The 20,123-nt window shown below is 31.7% G+C and overlaps 1 protein-coding gene across 1 annotated transcript; it reads right to left on the bottom strand.

Moving 5' to 3' along the window:
* Window positions 1–3,085: 3,085 nt before the first annotated feature.
* On the bottom strand, window positions 3,086–9,920 carry LOC120069883 (ankyrin repeat-containing protein At5g02620-like). Its single transcript, XM_039021704.1, has 3 exons — window positions 9,316–9,920; window positions 5,049–5,566; window positions 3,086–3,824 (listed from the first exon to the last, which is right to left on the bottom strand). Exons 1-3 carry the CDS (start codon window positions 9,869–9,871, stop codon window positions 3,138–3,140), a joined length of 1,761 nt encoding a protein of 586 aa, XP_038877632.1. The 5' UTR covers window positions 9,872–9,920; the 3' UTR covers window positions 3,086–3,137.
* Between the last annotated feature and the right edge of the window lie 10,203 nt (window positions 9,921–20,123).

Here is a 20,123-nt window from a genome sequence, read left to right as displayed (position 1 = left end):
TTACTCGAGCCTGTATCTGATCTCTTAAAGCGAACGATTTTCATGATCTCGCTCCTCTATAGTCTTCATTAGGAATTGTATCTTTACCCCATCTCTGCCATTGGTCAACTCAGTCGTTACGTCAGTCATCATGACAGACACTACTCAAGATGTGATTCTTTCTCTGATAGATCAGTAGCAGAAGCATAGTTGTCAACAAGGAATTTTTTCTGATGAGATCCGCTTTAGGAGATTCCATCAGTTGGTCCGAGATTTCTCCGTGATGACAGAAGCTTATGTAAGTGTTGCTGCGATGGTAGCTTTAGATGCAACTTTCTTTGGTGCCATTTGTAGATTTGTTAGACTTGGATGACAGAGAGAGAATGAGAGGTAGAGATGTCCCACTGGACGTGCCAATTTTTTCACACGAGGTTTCCGAAGAAACGTTTTTCTGGAGTTGAACTTGAGTTGGTTGTTGATGTTGAATTGATTTGATGCGATTGGTTCGATCTCTTATATTTGATCTTTTGATTCTTTCTCAGTTGGGTGAATATGCTTGACTTGGAGAAGGAAACACCGAACGTTCTTGAAGTAGAAAGTCTCTTGGAAGCTTGGAGTAGAAGTCTTGGAAGAGTATTTGTGTCTTCAAAGGTCTTCTGCTTATAGGAATGCAGCTTCAGAAGTCTTGGAAGTTTGAAGTAGAAGTCTTGGAGAGTATTGTGTCTTCAAAGATCTTTCTGCCTTATAGGAGTGCAGCTTCAGAGTCTTGGAAGCTTGAAGTAGAAGTCTTGGAAGAGTTTTAGTATCTTCAAAGATCTTCTGTTATAGGATGCAGCTTCAGGAGTCTTGGAAGCTTGAAGTAGAAGTCTTGGAAGGGTATTTGTATTTTCAAAGGTCTTCTGCCTTCTAGGAGTAGCTTTAGGAGTCTTGAAGCTTGAAGTAGAAGTCTTAGAAGAGTATTTGTATCTTCAAAGGTCTTTCTGCCTTATAGGAGTGTAGCTTCAGGAGTTTAGAAGCTTGAAGTAGAAGTCTTGGAAGAGTATTTGTATCTTCAAAGGTCTTCTGCCTTATAGGAGTGCAGCTTCAGGAGTCTTGGAAGCTTGAAGTCTTCAGGAGTCCTCTGCTTGTTAAAGAATTCTCTCTTGGTCTTTTAAGTGTAGAAAATGCTGCCCTTACAAATGAAGAGAACTTCTCTATTTATAGAGTTCTCAGGTGGGCTTTGTGGGTTTGGATGGTCCATGGGCCTGACCCTTGGGCCCAATTAGTTGATTTTGAGCTTGATCTGGAATTTGAGTCTAATTCAACTTTTTTTGTAAGTTGGACTTTAAGCCCAAATAGTAATATCAAATCGAACCAATTTAATCTCATCTAATTCATCTGGGTGACGTCATCGAAACTTATCTTCAATTCAGTTCGGGACATGTGCCAACTTCTAATTGGACCCAAAGTCGATTTAAAAATTCATCGTTAATTTAGCAAACGACGTGGTGACTGTGATTGGTCCAAAATTTCTCATTCAACACATATCATTAAAACCATCTAGCTTTAAAAATTAGGACACCCTTTTCTCCCAAAAATTAATTAACCCCATAATTTATTTATCTTGTAATTGAGATATGTTATTAACAACTTCAATAACTTCATCAATAATTTATCTAGATATAATTTGTCTTTTAAGTAGCAAAATTAAGACATAGGGCCCATAAACTACACTATTATTATTGGGATAGGACCCTTTTCCTACAAGCTTAAATATCCATCAGCTTCAATAATTAGGTAAATAGTAATTACACATCCTTTTCTTCATCATTAAGATGAGATGTATGACCTATTTTTGAAGGGGGAGGATGTAAGAGGTGGTATTGGAGTTTTAATGTTGGAAAAGAAAAGCTTGGAATAGTATGAATAACTAGAAACATTTAAGTGAATTGAAATTTAACAAAAATATGTCTTGAAACTTTGAACAAGCTACTCGATTATTGATCATATATATCTTTTAATTTACTTAATAAAGTAAAAATATGAATAAAGTATTAATTACCACTATTCCAAGATGTGGGTATGAGAACTTGAATATGACCTCAAAAGGAAGAATACATATTGATTACCACTAAGCTATATGCTCACTTTTTTTCTCTCCATTTTAGTCGATTCTTAATTTTTTTCTTATAGTCTAAAAGATTATTTTACACTTTTACCCTTAGACTTGTTTGGTTACAAGAAATCAAAATGAACTAAAATTGGAATAAAAATCAATGGTGTTGTCTCAGATGACTAAGATCTTCTCGTTCACAATCACAAATTACTCAGAATTAACGGTTAAGAACAATTCAAACGTCAGGGGAGGCTGTATGCTTGAGGCTTGAAAACTCCTTTGTCATTTACTTGATGGCAGCTCAATCGTATAGACGAAGCCACAAGAACTAAACAATAGTTCAATTATGTAAACGATAGAACGAAGAGCTAGACGATCGTGTAGATGACAGTTGACTAGAGCTAAACGAACGTAGAGACGACAGCTGAAGAGCTAGACGATCGTGTACACGATGCGATAGGAACTACATGATCATGTAAATGATACTTTAGTAAATTCTATACGATCGTAGAGTTAGAAAGAAAGAACACAGAAGTTTAAGTGATTTGGCCAAAGGCCTACGTCCTCTGTGCAAATCGGGAGGGTCTCTTTTATATTACTTCTTCTTCAAAGTTATTACAGAACTAATGCCTTGCTCTCTCTTTTTTACTTCATTTCTCTTACGTTATTCTCACATTTTTTTTTGCGCAATGGTCAACGATGAAGCTCTAGTAGTTACAACATCATAATAGACAGAAGTCGACAACTTCACTGCCTGTAACCTTGGTTTCTTGTCTTCGTGGATGGTATAATTTACTAGAAGTTGGTACTGAATTGGAATCAAAACCTCATACATTGATGTAGTTTAGTTTACTAAGAGTTATTTGAAATTAGAATTAAAAACTCAACAATATAATTGTTTACTTTTATCTGAAATAAAAAATGAAGTGTAGATGATTACCATAATAATAGTCGTTCGTATTTCTAATCAATAACAATGCATTGACTAATTAATCACATACTACACAAGAATTTTAAAATAATAAAATCATAATCATAGTAATTTTATTTCATTGCAATAATATCAGTATTCTTCATATCTTATATATCGAACTATCTTGCGTCTTATGAACCTTTGAGGTGTATGAAGAAATGAATATCCCTCAACACCGGGATCACAAAAAGGAATAGCAAAGTAAAGAAAAGAAAATCCCCCACAAATCAAAAAAGGAGATAGGGAAAATGCTTTTGAATTTGCTATCACAACATGGGTTCCTGAAGCAAATGCTATGACCATTGCAACAATAGCAATACTAGTGAAACTTCCAGCAATGCCCATATACCTTACTCTTTGATAATGGTCTGTAATTGAAGTGTGGAAATGAAGAAGCACTGCAAAAACTGAGCAACAAAATGCTATTGTGTTGAAAATTACAAACACTCTAAAACCTCCTTTGTCACTAAGAATCGATAGTCCAATGTTTTCAAAGTATCCACCAGGCATTGTGAATCCTGCTGCAAATGTAACTGTGGCTACTAAAGTTGCTACCAATAGATTCACTTCTAATGCCTTTTGCTTTTCTGTATTATATGAACTCCCTTTCTTCATTTTTCCATCTGTTTTGCCCACTTCATTTGAATTATCATGATCATCCATTATTTTAATTTCTTGGTTCATCTTTTTTATCTTTTCCTCAGCCAAGTGTTGCATTGTCATTGGTCCAGTTCGACCCTCAAGAAGGTTTCGGATTATTGCTGCTCTTAATCCTTCCTGATAATAAAAAACGTAAATTACAAGTTTAATCAATAAAGTTTATAAAAAGCATCTAATAGAGTTCGTGATGAACTTTCAGATAGATATATCACAACTTTAAAAAGTATTCTTAAAAAGTATCAAACTTTAGAAGTATCAAATAGGGTTTGTGATAGAGAATTTTTAATTTTGAGTATATGATAGGTCCAAAAATTTTAAAATTTTTTTAATGGGTGTATCTAAATATTTCATAAGTCTTTAAAACTTCAATTCTCTATCTAATAATTTGTTATTCGGCTTTTTAATTTTGTATTTGTTAGGTTTCTAGAATTTGAAAAACAGTGTAACATGCCCTCAAACTTGAAATTTTGACCTATTATTCAACATTTTTTTTTTTAATTCATGAACCCTATTGCTCACAATTTTGGAAGCCATTTGTTTGATTTGGCTTTTTTTAGAGAATAAATGAACCACTACTACTACAAATAGTTTTCTCTTATAATTTAATACATACTTTTTTAAAAACGCGAATTTAAAAAACCAAGATTGAGTTTGAAAAAAAAGAATTAGATTGTTTTTTTAAATTGACTTAGAAGTCAAACGTTTGTTCTTATAGAAAGGGGATAAAACAAGCAAAACTTTTAAAAACTGAAAATAAAAAGTAAAATGCATGGTTATTATCAAATGAGACTTTGATGTCTATTAGACATAAAATTCAAACTTAACTCTAACAGATTCATTAATTTTAATCAATGAATCACTTTTAACCGGTGCATGAGGAGAGTGCAACTTAATTGAGATATTCGAGTGCACCTACTGATCCCTCGACCTTAGTATTTATTAAAAAAAGATTCATTAATTTTAATTGAACAAATCAAGACCACATTAAATACAATACCGAAAGTTCACAAAGACTACTCGTGCATTTAAAAGTTCAATAATCTGTAAATACAAACATATGAATGTTCAAGAACTCAACTTAAATTTTTTTTTAAGGAAACCTTGGATGTAGTATGGGCTACACTATCTTTGTACAACTTGATGAAAGATACTTGAAGATCGATGAAGATGAGTGTAGTTATTAATTTATTTATTAAAAAAGAAAGATAGTTGTTTGAAATAGTTCATCAGACATAAAACATGCACTACCTCGACTAAAAGATCTATGGTTCTAATCTCCACAACCGATATTGATCTTTGAAAAAAGAAAAAAAAAAAAAAAGCTTAAAGAAAGAGTCATACCTGGTCATGTTTATTGAAGAAATCTAATGCTGTCAAGAACTCCTTATTCTTAGCATTCAAGTCCACATTTACATCAGTAGCAAGTATTTCAATGATATCATAAAACTCGTGAAATGCTGCAAGATGCAATGCCATATTTCCATCACCATCAGCTTTATTCATTACCCTTCCTTGCATTGCCCTTCCTAATATCAACCTAACAACTTTTCTTTGATCACCCAAAACTGCAGCATGAAGAGCTGTTCGACCTTTGTTATCAACAAGATAGCAAGAATCTTGACAACAATTTAAAATCTCTTCCACTGCATCCTTATGGCCTTCAAATGCAGCAATGTGTAGAGCAGATTCTCCATTGTTGTCTAAAATGTAAATGGAAGAGCTTTCGTTTTGAAGGAATAGATTTATTGCTTTTGTTCTTCCATAGAGTGAAGCATAATGGAGAGGAGTCAATCCTAAACAATCTTGTTCTTTTATCATTTCTTTCCTCCACTCCACAAGTAATTCGATTATTTTAAACTCTGATACATAAAAAAAAATGGAATTAATGTCTCAACTGATTTTANTACTAGCGAGATCAGGCCATTACCAGCGATACCAAGCCATTATTAGCGAGATCAGGTCATTATCAGTGATACCAAACCATTACCAGCGAGATCAGGCCATTACCAGCGATACAAAGCCATTACTAGCGAGATCAGGCCATTACCAGCGATACCAAGCCATTACTTGCGAGATCAGGCCATTACCAGCGATACCAAACCATTACCAGCGAGATCAGGCTATTACTAGCGATACCAAGCCACTACTAGCGATACCAAGCCATTACTAGCAATACCAGGCCATCACCAACTATACCCTACCAACTTCATGGTGATACCCTACCAACTTCACCAGGAACTTAATTTAAGAATCGAATTCGATTTGTTTAACAGCTGAAGAAGGAATGATCTCTGTTGCCGAAGACAACAAGAAGAAGAGGACAAAGAAGAGTGTAGAAACGTAGAAGATCTACATCTTCAAGGTGCTGAAGCAAGTTCATCCAGACATTGGTATTTCCAGCAAGGCCATGGGTATGATGAACAACTTCATCAACAATATCTTCGAGAATTGGCCAAGCACGTTGTCTCTAAAGGTACCAAGGCGGTGACTAAGTTCACAAGTTCCTCTCCTTTCATAATCTTCTGTTTGCAGTGCTTGCAATTATGACTGAAGTTTGTTGGAGAGAGCGAGATTTTGAGCGAGAAAGTGGGAGAGAACGAGAGTGGAGAGAGCGAGATTTTAGGAGAGAGCAACTCTGGAGAGAGTGAGATCGTGGGAGAGAGCGAGATTTTGAGCGAGAAAGTGGGAGAGAGCGAGAGTGGAGAGAGCGAGATTGTGGAAGAGAGCGAGATCATGGGAGAGAACGAGATCAGCGAGAGCATTTCGAGCGAGATTGTGGGAGAGAGCGACACCAGCGAGAGGATTTCGAGCGAGATTCTTCCCTTTTATTATTATTATTATTATTATTTTTATTANGTGAAATGCTGCAAGATGCAATGCCATATTTCCATCACCATCAGCTTTATTCATTACCCTTCCTTGCATTGCCCTTCCTAATATCAACCTAACAACTTTTCTTTGATCACCCAAAACTGCAGCATGAAGAGCTGTTCGACCTTTGTTATCAACAAGATAGCAAGAATCTTGACAACAATTTAAAATCTCTTCCACTGCATCCTTATGGCCTTCAAATGCAGCAATGTGTAGAGCAGATTCTCCATTGTTGTCTAAAATGTAAATGGAAGAGCTTTCGTTTTGAAGGAATAGATTTATTGCTTTTGTTCTTCCATAGAGTGAAGCATAATGGAGAGGAGTCAATCCTAAACAATCTTGTTCTTTTATCATTTCTTTCCTCCACTCCACAAGTAATTCGATTATTTTAAACTCTGATACATAAAAAAAAATGGAATTAATGTCTCAACTGATTTTATTTTATTTGAGTTGTTGAATATATAATGGAGAGATAGGCCGATGAAATCTGCAACCTCAAGAGAGAGAGGATACAAGCTAATTACCACTAAATTAAGCTTTCACATTCCGTCCTAGATTACTCTATTGAAATGATCCAAAGCATGGTCGAGGACTGCGACGACAGTAGATCGCGTGCAGTGGAGTTTACGATCAAACTCTCATTGAACTTGAAACTTAATTTAAATTAAAAGAGAGTTTGACGGTAGGCTTTATTCCATGTTCGAGGTCATTGTTGTTGTAGTCCGTCCTAATTAATTCAGATAGGTTAATTTGGGGCCGGGTGTGACATATGCTCACTAATTGAATATAATTCTCTCTGCTATAATTTGCATGTACTCTGTTTTTATTAGGTTGAAAGTGTTGAAGGAAAGGAGGGTGTATTTTGTTTTCTTAAAATTAGTATATACACACACATATATATGATGCATTATCTTGCCATCTAATAACTACAAGTTGAGTTCACTTTGGCAAAGTTGAACTCCCTATTATAATTTTCATGTAGACTTTATGAAGTTGAGAGTTCAAATATCCATGCTCTACTAAAAAGGAAAGAATAAAGAAAAAAAAAAAGAAAATTACATTGTATTGGAAATACATTTTAAGAAACTAAAGCCATGACTTCAACTTTTTTGTAATTGCAGGTGTGACAATCACATAGCAATCACATAACAATCACATAAAAATCAGATAGTAATTAAATTTTCAAGCGGAAGTTTTTTTGACATGTTAGCAAAAAAGCAAAACCTAGGCATATGTGCCTCATTTTAAAATTTTTTTAAAATTAAAGTTGCAATTGCCAAAAAAAAAAAAAAAAAAAGAAAAAAAGGAGTTCTATTAAAAATTTTCAATTTAAAAAATGATTTGAATTCTTTTCATCAATATGGAAATAGGAAGATTATTTGGATTAGCTGAAAAAAATATTAATTTTTTTTTTAATAAAGTACCCTTCTAATTCTAATTTGTTAATAGAGAATATTAAAATATGACAATGTTAAATATGTAAATTTATCTTAAATCATCTGAAATTGTGGAAAACTTGAGTGTGATTTTAGCTAAAGAAAATTTATGTGTAAAAGCACAAGATTTGAAATCACTTAAAATTATAAATTATTTCTTTCTTGTAATTACAAATAATGGAATTTATTTGAAGATTTTTATGATTTGAAAGCCATCCAAAATCATGAATATTCAAACAAAGAATGAAGAAGCAGGAAATTTGAGGTTTTTCCTATAGTGAAGCATAATGAAGAGGACCATTCTACAATTAGGAGATATAAATTAATTTTTTCTTATAAACATTTTTAAATTTTAAGATGAAATAAACAAACCCTAAAGTTTATCTATTAAATTTGTAATTTAAATCCTAAATAAATTAAAGTAACAGAAACAAAAGGACAGTTAAAAACAAGTCAAAAAAAAAAAATATTAATTTGATTTATTTTGACAATTTGACCCGTTGTACACCACCACAAAATCTTTATCTTATACTCTCCCAAAAAAAAAATCTGTCTTCTTTACACCATTCTTATTTTAGTCAACAAATACTTTAAAGAAACATTATTAAAGTCTCTTTTGAAAAACCTTAATCTAAAACTATATGTGCTTTTTTTTGTTTTTTTTTTTTTTTTTAAATTTCTAATACTATGTGAGTTAAGAATTTTTTTTCATATTAACTCCCCCTCATTACTTACCATTCAAAAAAAAAACTTAAGAATGGTGTGGAACACAAAAGATGAGATAATAAGAATGGTGTGGAACACAAAAGATCAAATAAGAAATCGTCAAATGTTGAATTACACAAAAAGTATATACTAATATGGTATTACAGTGACATTTCTAATACTTCCATGTTTTCATGAATTTGATATTAAATAAATGGTGAATCAAAATTTTTACTGTATCATTTTAAGATAGTTGATAAAATATAAAAATAAACAACAGAATGTTTCCTCATGTAAATATAATATAAGTATAAACATTTTAACTTATTTAAAATAACATATATTTTTCTAAAAAAAGAAAAACATATATATGTATATATATATATATTTTCATTTAACAATTTTTTTTCGAATATATCGGTTGACATCGACAATTTAAACGAAAGTAATGAGACGTTAACCATTTTATTGACATCAACATTTTAAACTTAGTGCTACAATGGAAATTTTCATTTATGCAAACAAAATGAATGGTAGAGATTTTCTATTTTGAGGGTTGAGAAAAAGAAATTGAGAAGAGGTTTATAAGATGTTACCATAATTGGGAAAGAAAAGAGTTGGATGCAATGCAGTTAAACCCTTAGCTCCTTTATACGAAGCCAACAATTTCGCCTCACGAATGATAACCTCAGGAACTTCCCAATATGCGGCAGCCACCGCCAAGTATAGTGCAGATTCACCGTTATTATTAACGATGCCGCACAGCTCCGGGTCCGCTTCCACCATCTTCTCCACACATATCAAACTCCCAATTCTCGCAGCGCAATGCAAAGCCGTATCGCCTTCGAAATTCACCATCCGGAGGAGCCTCGGTGAAACTCCGATGAAAAATTCGACAAATTCACCCAGAGCTTCCCTGGCTGCGACGTGCAGCGCGGTGTCGCCGGCGCCGTTCTGCAGCCATAGAAGCGTTTCGTAGTCGCGTACGACGGCTTTGACGAAGTCCAGCTGGCGGAATTCGGTGGCGACGTGGAGGGGAGTGTTGTGATTTGGGGAAAATTGAAATGGAAGGAGTGATTTCTGAAGTGGTGTTAGATTCTGGAGATGACCCAAGTCGCCATTTGTGGCGGCCTTGAAGAGTTGTGGATCCATGGAGGAATTAGTAAAGGCACGTCGTGGTTTTAATGGAGGAAACTGGTTTTTTGAAAATCAATCATCATGCTTCAACAACGACTTGTCCTTTCCGTTTACTTGAGTCAAGTCTTTGTTTGCAACTAGACGACACACGAGAGGTCAATGGGAAACTGATTTTCATACAATGATTTCAATGTTTGGTTCATGAATTTTTTTTTTTATTGATTTTGTGCAATCAAAATAAAAGTAATTTTCAATTATTTAATGACATGTTTGAGATTAACTTTTATAATAAGTATTTTGAGCTACTATTTAATTTTAATTAGTTTTTGATAAGAGTATCATAATTCAGGTTAATATTTGGGTCCATACTTATAGAGATAATTTAAATTTGACTGAAAATATTTTTTAAATGATTGATATTTGTTTTCAAAGGTAGTTTTAGAATCTTCAAATTACTAACAAAATTACATTTGAGATTTAAAAAAAAAAATAGAGAAAGAGAAAATTATATAGAGAGAAATAACCGTCTAAGAGAGATGAAAAAGCAATAGGATGATTTACCCACTCGAAATATGGATATTACACGGAAAGCACTGACAAACACTGTAATAATAAAAATACTAACAACAAGTACACAAATAAAGACACATAGAAGTTGGTAACCTAGATTGGTGATAATCCACCTATGTTTGGGGGTAGTGTGTCCAGAAAAGATAATCCATTAATTTCCAAGAGTTAAGCAGTTTGCAATGTAGTACTTATCTATAATACACAATCACTATAGAGATTCGCGTAGAGCTCAACATATAACCACCTAGGCTCCCTCTAGATGTGAGACTCCCTCTCAAGTGTTCTTAGGTTCCCTCTAAGTTTGAACATATTAGTGTTAGACACTTCGACTTCTGACAATGTGTGAGACTTTTTTTCCTTGAGTTATCTTCTCCTTAGTCAACGAACTCCTTTTAGTGATGAATCTTAGGACCTCTCTAAGATGAAAAACTCTTTCTTTGAAGCGGAGCTCCCCCTAAGACTGAGATGTAGGATTGGTATGACAACCCTAGAGGGGTGAATATGGTTTATTTAACTTAATGAAAATTTTTTACTAAGTGAGCCCAATCAAACAAGTTAATACACTTTTTGCTAACAAGTAATTTGAACAATAAAATTCATGCAAATTAGTTCAACTCAAAATAATCAAGAAGTTAATAATACTACTTTAAAATACCCAAATTGGTTCTCATAACAAGATTAATAATGGATGTAAAAATTCAAGAACAACCAATCAAAATAATCCAATATGAACAATTAATTTCAATAACAAAAATTGCAATTAATTTCAAGCAATAAAACATAATAACAAATTAATTGCAAAATTAGAGAGAAGAGAGATAGAGAAATTGACACTGGTAATTTTATAGTGATTCGGCACAACCCGACCTACATCCACTTCCCAAGCTCCTCTTGGGTACTTCACTAGAAGTCACTCTTTCCACAGCTTAGAGTCAAATCGCTACAACATTCTTTTTCCAGGAGCAAGAACGAACCTGATCCTTTCCACGGTTGAGGATCAAACCGTTACAACAACTTTTTTCTGGGATCAAGAGCAACCCTTACAAAATGTTTATAAAAATAAAGTGCACAATTACAACTTTCTCAATAGAGTGGATTTACAAGTCGTAGCACTCAACAAAGTAATTCTCACAACATAAAATATCTCTCTCAAGAAGAAGATGAAAAGACGAAAATTAAAGCTCAAAGGGAGTAACAATGGAGGTTTTGAGTTATGGAAATTAAAAAATAACGTAAAATTGTTGTAACGACTTGGAGAAAAAGATAAAAGTATATTAATAATAGACACATATCATTGATAGGGTTTTTGTCAATGATAGATTTAAAGGATGTTGAATTTGTTTTCATTGGAATGTGAGTAAATGCTTAGTTGCACTACAATTTTTTTATGTTGTTGATTAGAGTTTATCAAGGATAGAAACCTATATTATTTGCTATATTATTTTATGACTGATAGATTCAATATATATTTATTAACTTCTAATTTAATATTGACATTTCAGGTTGTTCAAGAAAAGACAAAAATGAAAATTATGGAAATAGCAAAGAATACTGAAAATATTAGGTCGAAGAGACAACCTAAACCGTCAAAAGAAAATGTAGGAGAATGCAAAGAAAAAAAAAGATGCAAAAGACCAGAAGCAAGCTTCTCCAAAACAAATCATACATTCTCCTAGAATAAATGATTATGCAGCTCAAAAACTCTCAATAACGATGTAGTACATTAGTTTGGTGGAAATTATAGTACAAAGATCAATGATAAACTTCACAATTATATTACCTTCACATGTACTTGATTTTGTCTTATTAATATAGAAAAGTGTTGGATAACATGTTGAATCATTGCAAGTTATGTGATTTTATGTATCTATTGAGTAAACTTATAAGTATTAAACATTTGTGACTCTTTAATAGATGTTAAAATCCATCAATAATAGACCATATCAGTGATAGACTTGACATTACCTTCGTATGTAATTGATTTTATCATATTAATATAGAAATATATTGGATCACAAGTTGAATCAACTTTATTAATAGCATTAACCCGAGAAAATGACGAATATAGTCAATGAAGATCCAACTCTCAAAGTCTATCAATAGTAGACTATATCACCGATATGTATCTTATTAATATACTTTTATCAATAATATAAACAATTACTAATAGGAGTTTATCAGCAATAGAGTATATCATTAATAGATTTTGTTATTACTCACTAATTAAATAAATAAACATTAGAACATAAAAACAAGTTACTCTTATTGTGAAGCTTCTTGAATTTTGATAACATTTTACCTTTACACCCATAACATTGATAAAAGAAAAGGTTTATCAATGATAGACTAATATCATTAACGTACATCATTGTTTACAAAACAAAAAAAAAAATAATAAATAAATAATTGAAGCCTCAACTTAAAAACCAAAGTTAACTCATGAAGCATCAAAAGAAGAATTTTTGCGGATGAAGTGATAGACTAGTATGCCTTATATTGCATGAAGCCCTAGATTTCATCTTAGAATGAAACAAATTTCAATTAAACAACAAAATCATCAAATAGATTAAACAACAATTATCAAATTGACTAGTAAAATCAACTCACCTAATTCAACAGTAATGAAAACTAAAAAAGCACAAATTAAATCAAACTTTAAAGTTTAAACGAAGTTGAATGGAAAAACCGAGGAAGAATTACGTCTAAAACCAAAGATGAAATCTAAGATTATGAGAAAAAAAACTAAGAACAAATCTAAAAACGTAGAAAATTTGATCATACACTAGAAGAATTTCGAGCTTTAATGCCGGTTTTAAACCAATATTAAAGATAGTGTTATTAAAGCCTTTTAATGTCAGTTGCCTTTAATAATACAGTCTTTAATGTCGGTTGCAATCAACATTAGAGCTCTTTAATCAAATTTCCAACCGACATTAATGTCAGTTGCAACTGAAGACCAAGAATCAAATAAAACCAACATTGAAGCCCAGAATCTGTCCGTTTTATCAATTATTGTCCGTTTTTTTTAAAATTCCGTTGCCGAATCCATTTTCGGTCAAGAAGTTAAAAACGACATTATATGTCTCATTCCATATACTCATCAAATATGAAATAAACACACTAATCACCAACATTTGCATAACAATAACAAACTTTCATAGAATACTTACACCAAGCCATCATTTCTCTCATTCACAAATATCAATTAGTACTAATTCCATGAATATTTAACACCAAATACCCCATAAACACAAAAACATTATACATAAATCTTCCAATAAATATATCATGGTTAGATAAATTTGCATTCATTCTAAGCTAGCATTTATATTCTATTGAGACAAAAAACAAGAATTACATTCTTACACAAATCGGCCAATAAAACTTGCCCGTTGGGTTCGAATTATGTCAATCTCTCCTTGGGTATATGCATTTTTTTGTATTGAACTACAAAGAGGAAAAAAGAAAAGATAAATTCAACATAAGTTTACATTCATTTATTAAATTAAAGCTAGTATAGAAAAAATAAATAATTTACGTACGAGGCTAGTAATGGGAGTAGTAGAATTATGCACTATTTCATGTATATACTTTTGCACATAGTACCCGCATTCTACATAATCTAATTGACGGGAGCACTGTATATAAAGAAGTTGAAAACAATTATTCTTATGTTCGAATGAACATAGATTGTTAAAAAATGAATGCAAATTTACCTTTACAGGTTTCCATTTTGGAGAAGACCGATGGTGTTGGAGATCGTGCTTGGCTTGCCATGTTTTCAATCCACTAAATAGTTTGAAAACACTAGTTAAACATAAATACTTCAATTAAGAGCTAAGAAAGTTCAATTACACTTACATATTTATAACTTCATGAAAATCCTCTTGAAGCTTACTTCGAAGAGAGTCCAAAACATAAACACAATTTTCTTGTAAATTGGTTACAATCAATATCCAATGATAACTATAATACGCAACAATTTTGAAATATTTGTATGTGTATAATGCAAATTAAAAATAACTTAAGAACTTGTATTTACTTACCCCATATTATATGAAATAAGGACTAATTGGTCTAAATTAGCCAATTCTAGTTGATTGGCTAAATTTTTGGATCGAATATCTTGAGACTTTACGTGTGGCGATATTCTTGCTTGATCAATTATAAAAAACTTCTTCATAGTATCACGACCACATTCATCCCAAAGATACCTAAACAAAGTAAAAGTTATTATTTAAACATGAAACAAAGTATACATGAGTGAATCTAGATGAGTAATATTTACGCAATGTATGTCAAAATACACATGTAGCCTATTTCAACCATATTGCAATATTGGATCAGATCATCACGACCTAAATAAATAAATTTGTCTCTTACAAATATATGCTCGTCCAAAGTGATACGGATCATGTCTACATCGTTCATGTTATGCATGACATGTCCGTTCAAGAGTTTGATGGTATCATTGGCATCGGTATATTTGGAGGACTGGCTGAAGCTCTTAATTATTGAATGATCTTACCATAACCAAATTTACAAAAATTCAAAGTAGGGAAAATAATAAATAACCAAACTCATATACTGAAAAAAGACACACTTTTTTTCTCGTTAACCATAACCGAAAACGACCGAAGAACACCTATGACGATGACCCACCACCGGAAGAAGCCCACGATGATGGAGATCTAAGGAAAACCGGTGACGACAACACGAGCTGAACCCACGAATACCTGTGACGATAACCCATGAACTGATGTGCACAACCAAGCTGAGAGCACTGGTGATGACAACCCGAACTGAAGGCAACCGACTAGCTGAGAGAAAAGAGAGTTATGTTTGGGTAAAGTGAAGAGAACACACGTTGGTCGAAGGTTTGTTTTGGTAAAGTTTTAGGCGGTGAAGATCGAGCTGAGAGAAGAGGGAAATGAATTTTTAATAAAATAAAAAAATAATGGGAGGCCTTTAATGTCGGTTTTAAACCGACATTGTAGGCCATCTTCAATGTCGGTTTAAAACTTACATTAAAGATCCGTTTTTTTTAACCAACATTATACATCCGAGACTACTATTTTCAACCGACATTGAAGCCCAAAATTGTTGTAATGATACCAACAAATCCAAGAATAAAATTGATTAAAAAAAACCTTACTACTAACCTTGTGAATCAGGAGCGAGAGAGGACGATTATGGCGCCATTCATCGATTGAAGGCTAAACAGAATCTCTAGAAACAGAGGAAGCTATTTTGCTTTGTTTTCTTACAAAATCTCTAGGAACAAAAAAGAGAAGATAAGAAGAGAATCGTTGGGAAGAGGAAGGGAAAATCACACCTAGGTACGATGCTGATTGTGCGTTTGAGAGAATGGAAAGAGAAACGATGCTCATCATGCGTTTGAGAGAATGGAAAGAGAAAATTACATGGAGAGAGTGACAAACAAGTCAAGAAAAATAAAATCCAAATAGGTATATGATATGAAATATGAACAAGAGTCACACCAACATACATATAATTTCAATTAAATTGAAAACAATGAATATTTCAATAACATGTTTTCATTTTTCTTATTACCTCTCCTCCTTTTGGAATCAATCAAAAAGTACAATTAAGAAAAATAAACAATGACATGAAAGCTTCCTCTAGAATCACAAGCACATACTTTGTATTTCTTCTCATATTGACATGCCTTCTAAAAAATATAACAAATAATATCTTAAATTCAGGAGGCTTAAAAAAAAAATTAACCAAGCTCAAGCTTAATTCTATTTAAGACCAAATTTCACAAAATTCTCCCCCTTTTGAAATCAATTGAACACTCCCCCTTAATAACGGACAAAAAGACTTTTAGCACATATTAGGGTAGAAATATCAAACATATTTTACCAAATATAATAATTCCACCTAAGAGGATAAATAATATGCATAAGAGGGATACACAACAATAGATGAATATAAGAATCAATTTTCATTCTTACATGAAATTCATATATAAAATACGTAACACTCCTAAAATCAACCATTTTCTTTCTAATAAGAAATCAATAAGGACCACGAAGATAAGATAATTCAAGTGAAATTAAGATACCAAAATATCAAATATTATGAAATAAACACCAATTGTTGAAAAACAAATGATACCAAATAATAGTAAATCATATTAGCAAATCAATATAAGCATGGTAACAACACATGTAAGAATTTTACCAATTTTGAGCAAAATACTAATGGGAAACAAGAAAGAGAATCAATTCCATAAATACTCCCCTATGAAAAAGAATTTAACAACTTTTCCAAATAACATTACAAAGCACATTCTTTTCAACATAGGACATACAACATACTTCAAAATAAGTTTCATTCAACAATGTAAGCCATAATATGTGCATAACTCACGCTAAAAAAACATTTAATAAAACTTCAATCAATTTCATCCAAAGGATAATCAACATCTATTAATCATCAAAACAAAGACAATTCTTTTGCAAACTCAACATCCTTGATAGGGACACCTCAAACTATCTCCACAATGGAATGATATTGTCCACTTTGGGCATAAACCCTCATGGCTTTGTTTTTGGTTTCCCCCAAAAAGTTTCATACCAATGGAAATAGTCATCCTCACTTATATACCCATGATCCTCCTCTTATCTAACCAATGTGAGACTTTGGTCGCATTCCCAACAATCCTTTTCTGTGATATTTATCAAGAAAAAACAAGGATAAGACAAACATCTAATTGATCAAAAAGCCAAATAATAAACAATATAGACAATATCACATAGATAAATAACAATTATTTTTCATGGCATTAAATCTAACGATCAATGAAGTTCAAGAAATCAAATTCAAACTTTCCTAAATAACCCAAGAGATATACTTTTCATAGAAATACCAAAAGCATAATTACCTAATTCAAAAAAATAAAAAGTTACCAAATATACAATTTTTTTTGTTGGATTCAAGCAAACTTTTTAGTTGCTCTAATTTGAATTAATTCCACAATTGAAGTCCAAGCAACCAATTGCTTCTTGAAATCACCTACAAAGATTAACCAAAAGATTTTGGTACCCATTTCTTGGGTTCTTCATTGTTAATGAGCAAAGACTTTGGAATCCATTTCAAATTAGTTCCAAAACTACTAGCATTCATTATTGGCAAATAACATAAATGATATTTATGACCAATTTTTCCACAAGAATAACATACAATATTAGATAAGAATTTCTTTTTAACTAATTGATTTTTCACAATCATTTTCTCAAAGAAATTTTTCCTTGGAGCATTTTTCATTAAAAACAATTTGGTCTAATATGACATTTAACTCCACAAAAATGACAAGTAGGTACAAATATTGGTTTTACATGGATATCTCTAACCTTTTTATAATTAGACACAAGTTCAGCACCATTCATGCAATGAGTTTTAGCAAGTGAATGTTTAGGCCTAAACTTTGATTTTTCAAATTTATTCACAATGTTCTCATTATGAGCACAATTTGATATAGCATGAAAGTGTCTATGGACAAATTTCGAATTTTCATGGGCATGCCTAACTTTTTCATGCTTTAACACAAATTTATCTTTAACAAAATTAGATATACTAGGTAAACCATCTTGAGATATACAAGGGGTGACTTTAACAAAACTAGTACTCTTAGAAGTAGATGAACAATTTTATTTTATATAGCCTAATCTCCTTTTCTTGTTACAAGATTTACCAATGCCATTAATCTTATACAAATTTTGTGTACTTATAGTCAATTTCTTAAGAGACTCTTTGGCAAGTTTAAGCTCTTCATTAACAAGTAATTCTTTTTCTTTAAGCATATGCAAAATATCATTTTTGTCATGAATATCACATTCAAGAAATTTGATTTTGTCCATAAAAGAAAATTTTCTTTTTTTCTAGTTCTATATTGCTAGTTTCCAAATCAACAATTTTATCTTTCAAACTAGCAATTTTACCATGCAAATTCAAACCGAGAGATTTAGTTTTCTCATTTTTATCTTTGAAATCATTCAACATAATTTTCACTTTACAAGATAAAGACTTGAGTTCATCATTCTCATTTTCATGCAACTTAATTCTATCATTCAAAACATTTTTCTCATCACAACCATTATCAATTTTATTATGCAACATCATATTATTAGCTCCATTTTTCAAATATGCATTTTTATCTATCAAAGTTTTATTTTCAATAGACAATGCTTTAAACTTCTTTGTTAATTTCACATATTTAGAGCCAAACTTTTCTAAATCATATTGCATATCTTCAAAAATATCATACAATTCCTCATACGAAAGAGATTTTTGATTTATCTCATCTTTGTCACTTTCATCTCTGGAGTCATTCTCCGAATGAGCCATCAAGCACAATGAGGATTGATCACATTTTTTCTTCTTCACTTCATGAAAATTTTCTTGATTTTTAGAAGTACAATTCTTCCTCACATCAAATAGATCATTAGTACTACAGGGAGAATTTTCTAAGCTATACATATTATCAAGAAAATTCCAAATGTCATATGCATAATCAAAATGTAGAATTGTTTCACATATTTGTCTATCTAATGCACAAAATATGATATTTATTGCTTTAGCATTATAAGTAAGAAACTCATTATTCCATTCCAATTTTGACAAATCATGCTCACAAACATATAAAATGTTAAAATCCATAACAAGCATAAAAGTTTTCATTCTATTTCTCCAAACATCATAATTTCTATTATCATCGAAGAATGGAGGTCTATCAACATAAGAATTTTCTAAAGTTGTCATAGCTCTAGCAATCAAGCTTTTCAAATAATTTTTCAAAAAAATTAATAAGGTACTTTATATATCAAAATAATATTTAAAAAAAAAGATTTATGTAGAAGAGCGGGTATACAAGATTGAGCTCACGCACATTAATCCTCACAATACAATAGAAATTTCTCTCAAGAATAAGATGAAAAGAAAGAAATTAGAAGCTTGTAGAGAGAGTAACAATGGTAGATTTTGGAAAAGAAAAATCAATGGTGGATATTTTAAACTAAACTAGCCATTAGACACAAAAAAAATATATAATATTAAATTAATTTTCTTTTGAACTTCATTTTCTTTTTAAAATAAATCCAAAAATAAAAAACATAACATGTGTCAAAAACTAGCTGTTAGACACAAACATAAAATAATATTAAATTTATTTTTTTAAAATTCATTTTATTTTAAAATCAATTAAAAAAAAAAAGCCCACCATGTGTCACTCCTCCATTACTCCAAGTGACACCTTTAAATTAGTCCAATTTGATGAGAAAACTTCTGCGATGTCAGTAGCTCAGGATTTTTCCATTAGACTTGCATCGGCTTTATCTTCTTCATTTTAACTCTGATTTGAGCGATTCAAATTGCATTGGAACCGTTGTTTTGAGCTCTACGCAATAGATACTTCAAAACACTCAAATTATAAATAAATAAAATTGGGTTTGTTATCATCAAAATATATATTAATTAATTAATTAAAATTAATTAGTTTGAGGTTAAGGGCCAAAAAAACCAACATGAGAATTCCTTCTCTGGCAGCAATGGCTTAGGCTCCCTTTAAGACTTTGATTTACTTCAAAGTATTGCATTTCAATGGATGAAGAACTTGCATGGCGAAATAGTGAGCAACAAGCAAGAACACAATGGTGCACAACAATGGTTGTAG

The sequence above is a fragment of the Benincasa hispida genome, unplaced genomic scaffold, assembly GCF_009727055.1.
Source record: "Benincasa hispida cultivar B227 unplaced genomic scaffold, ASM972705v1 Contig66, whole genome shotgun sequence".
In the NCBI taxonomy this organism is placed as follows: domain Eukaryota; kingdom Viridiplantae; phylum Streptophyta; class Magnoliopsida; order Cucurbitales; family Cucurbitaceae; genus Benincasa; species Benincasa hispida.
This window is presented reverse-complemented; position numbering and strand designations above follow the sequence as displayed.

Excerpts from the sequence above, each read along its gene's own strand:
- LOC120069883 (XM_039021704.1), bottom strand. The coding sequence starts at position 9,871 with ATGGATCCACAACTCTTCAAGGCCGCCACAAATGGCGACTTGGGTCAT. Across the intron at positions 5,567-9,315 it reads TCTTTTCTTTCCCAATTATG|AGTTTAAAATAATCGAATTA; the intron begins GTAACATCTTAT and ends TTTATGTATCAG. Across the intron at positions 3,825-5,048 it reads TCTTCAATAAACATGACCAG|GAAGGATTAAGAGCAGCAAT; the intron begins GTATGACTCTTT and ends TTTTATTATCAG.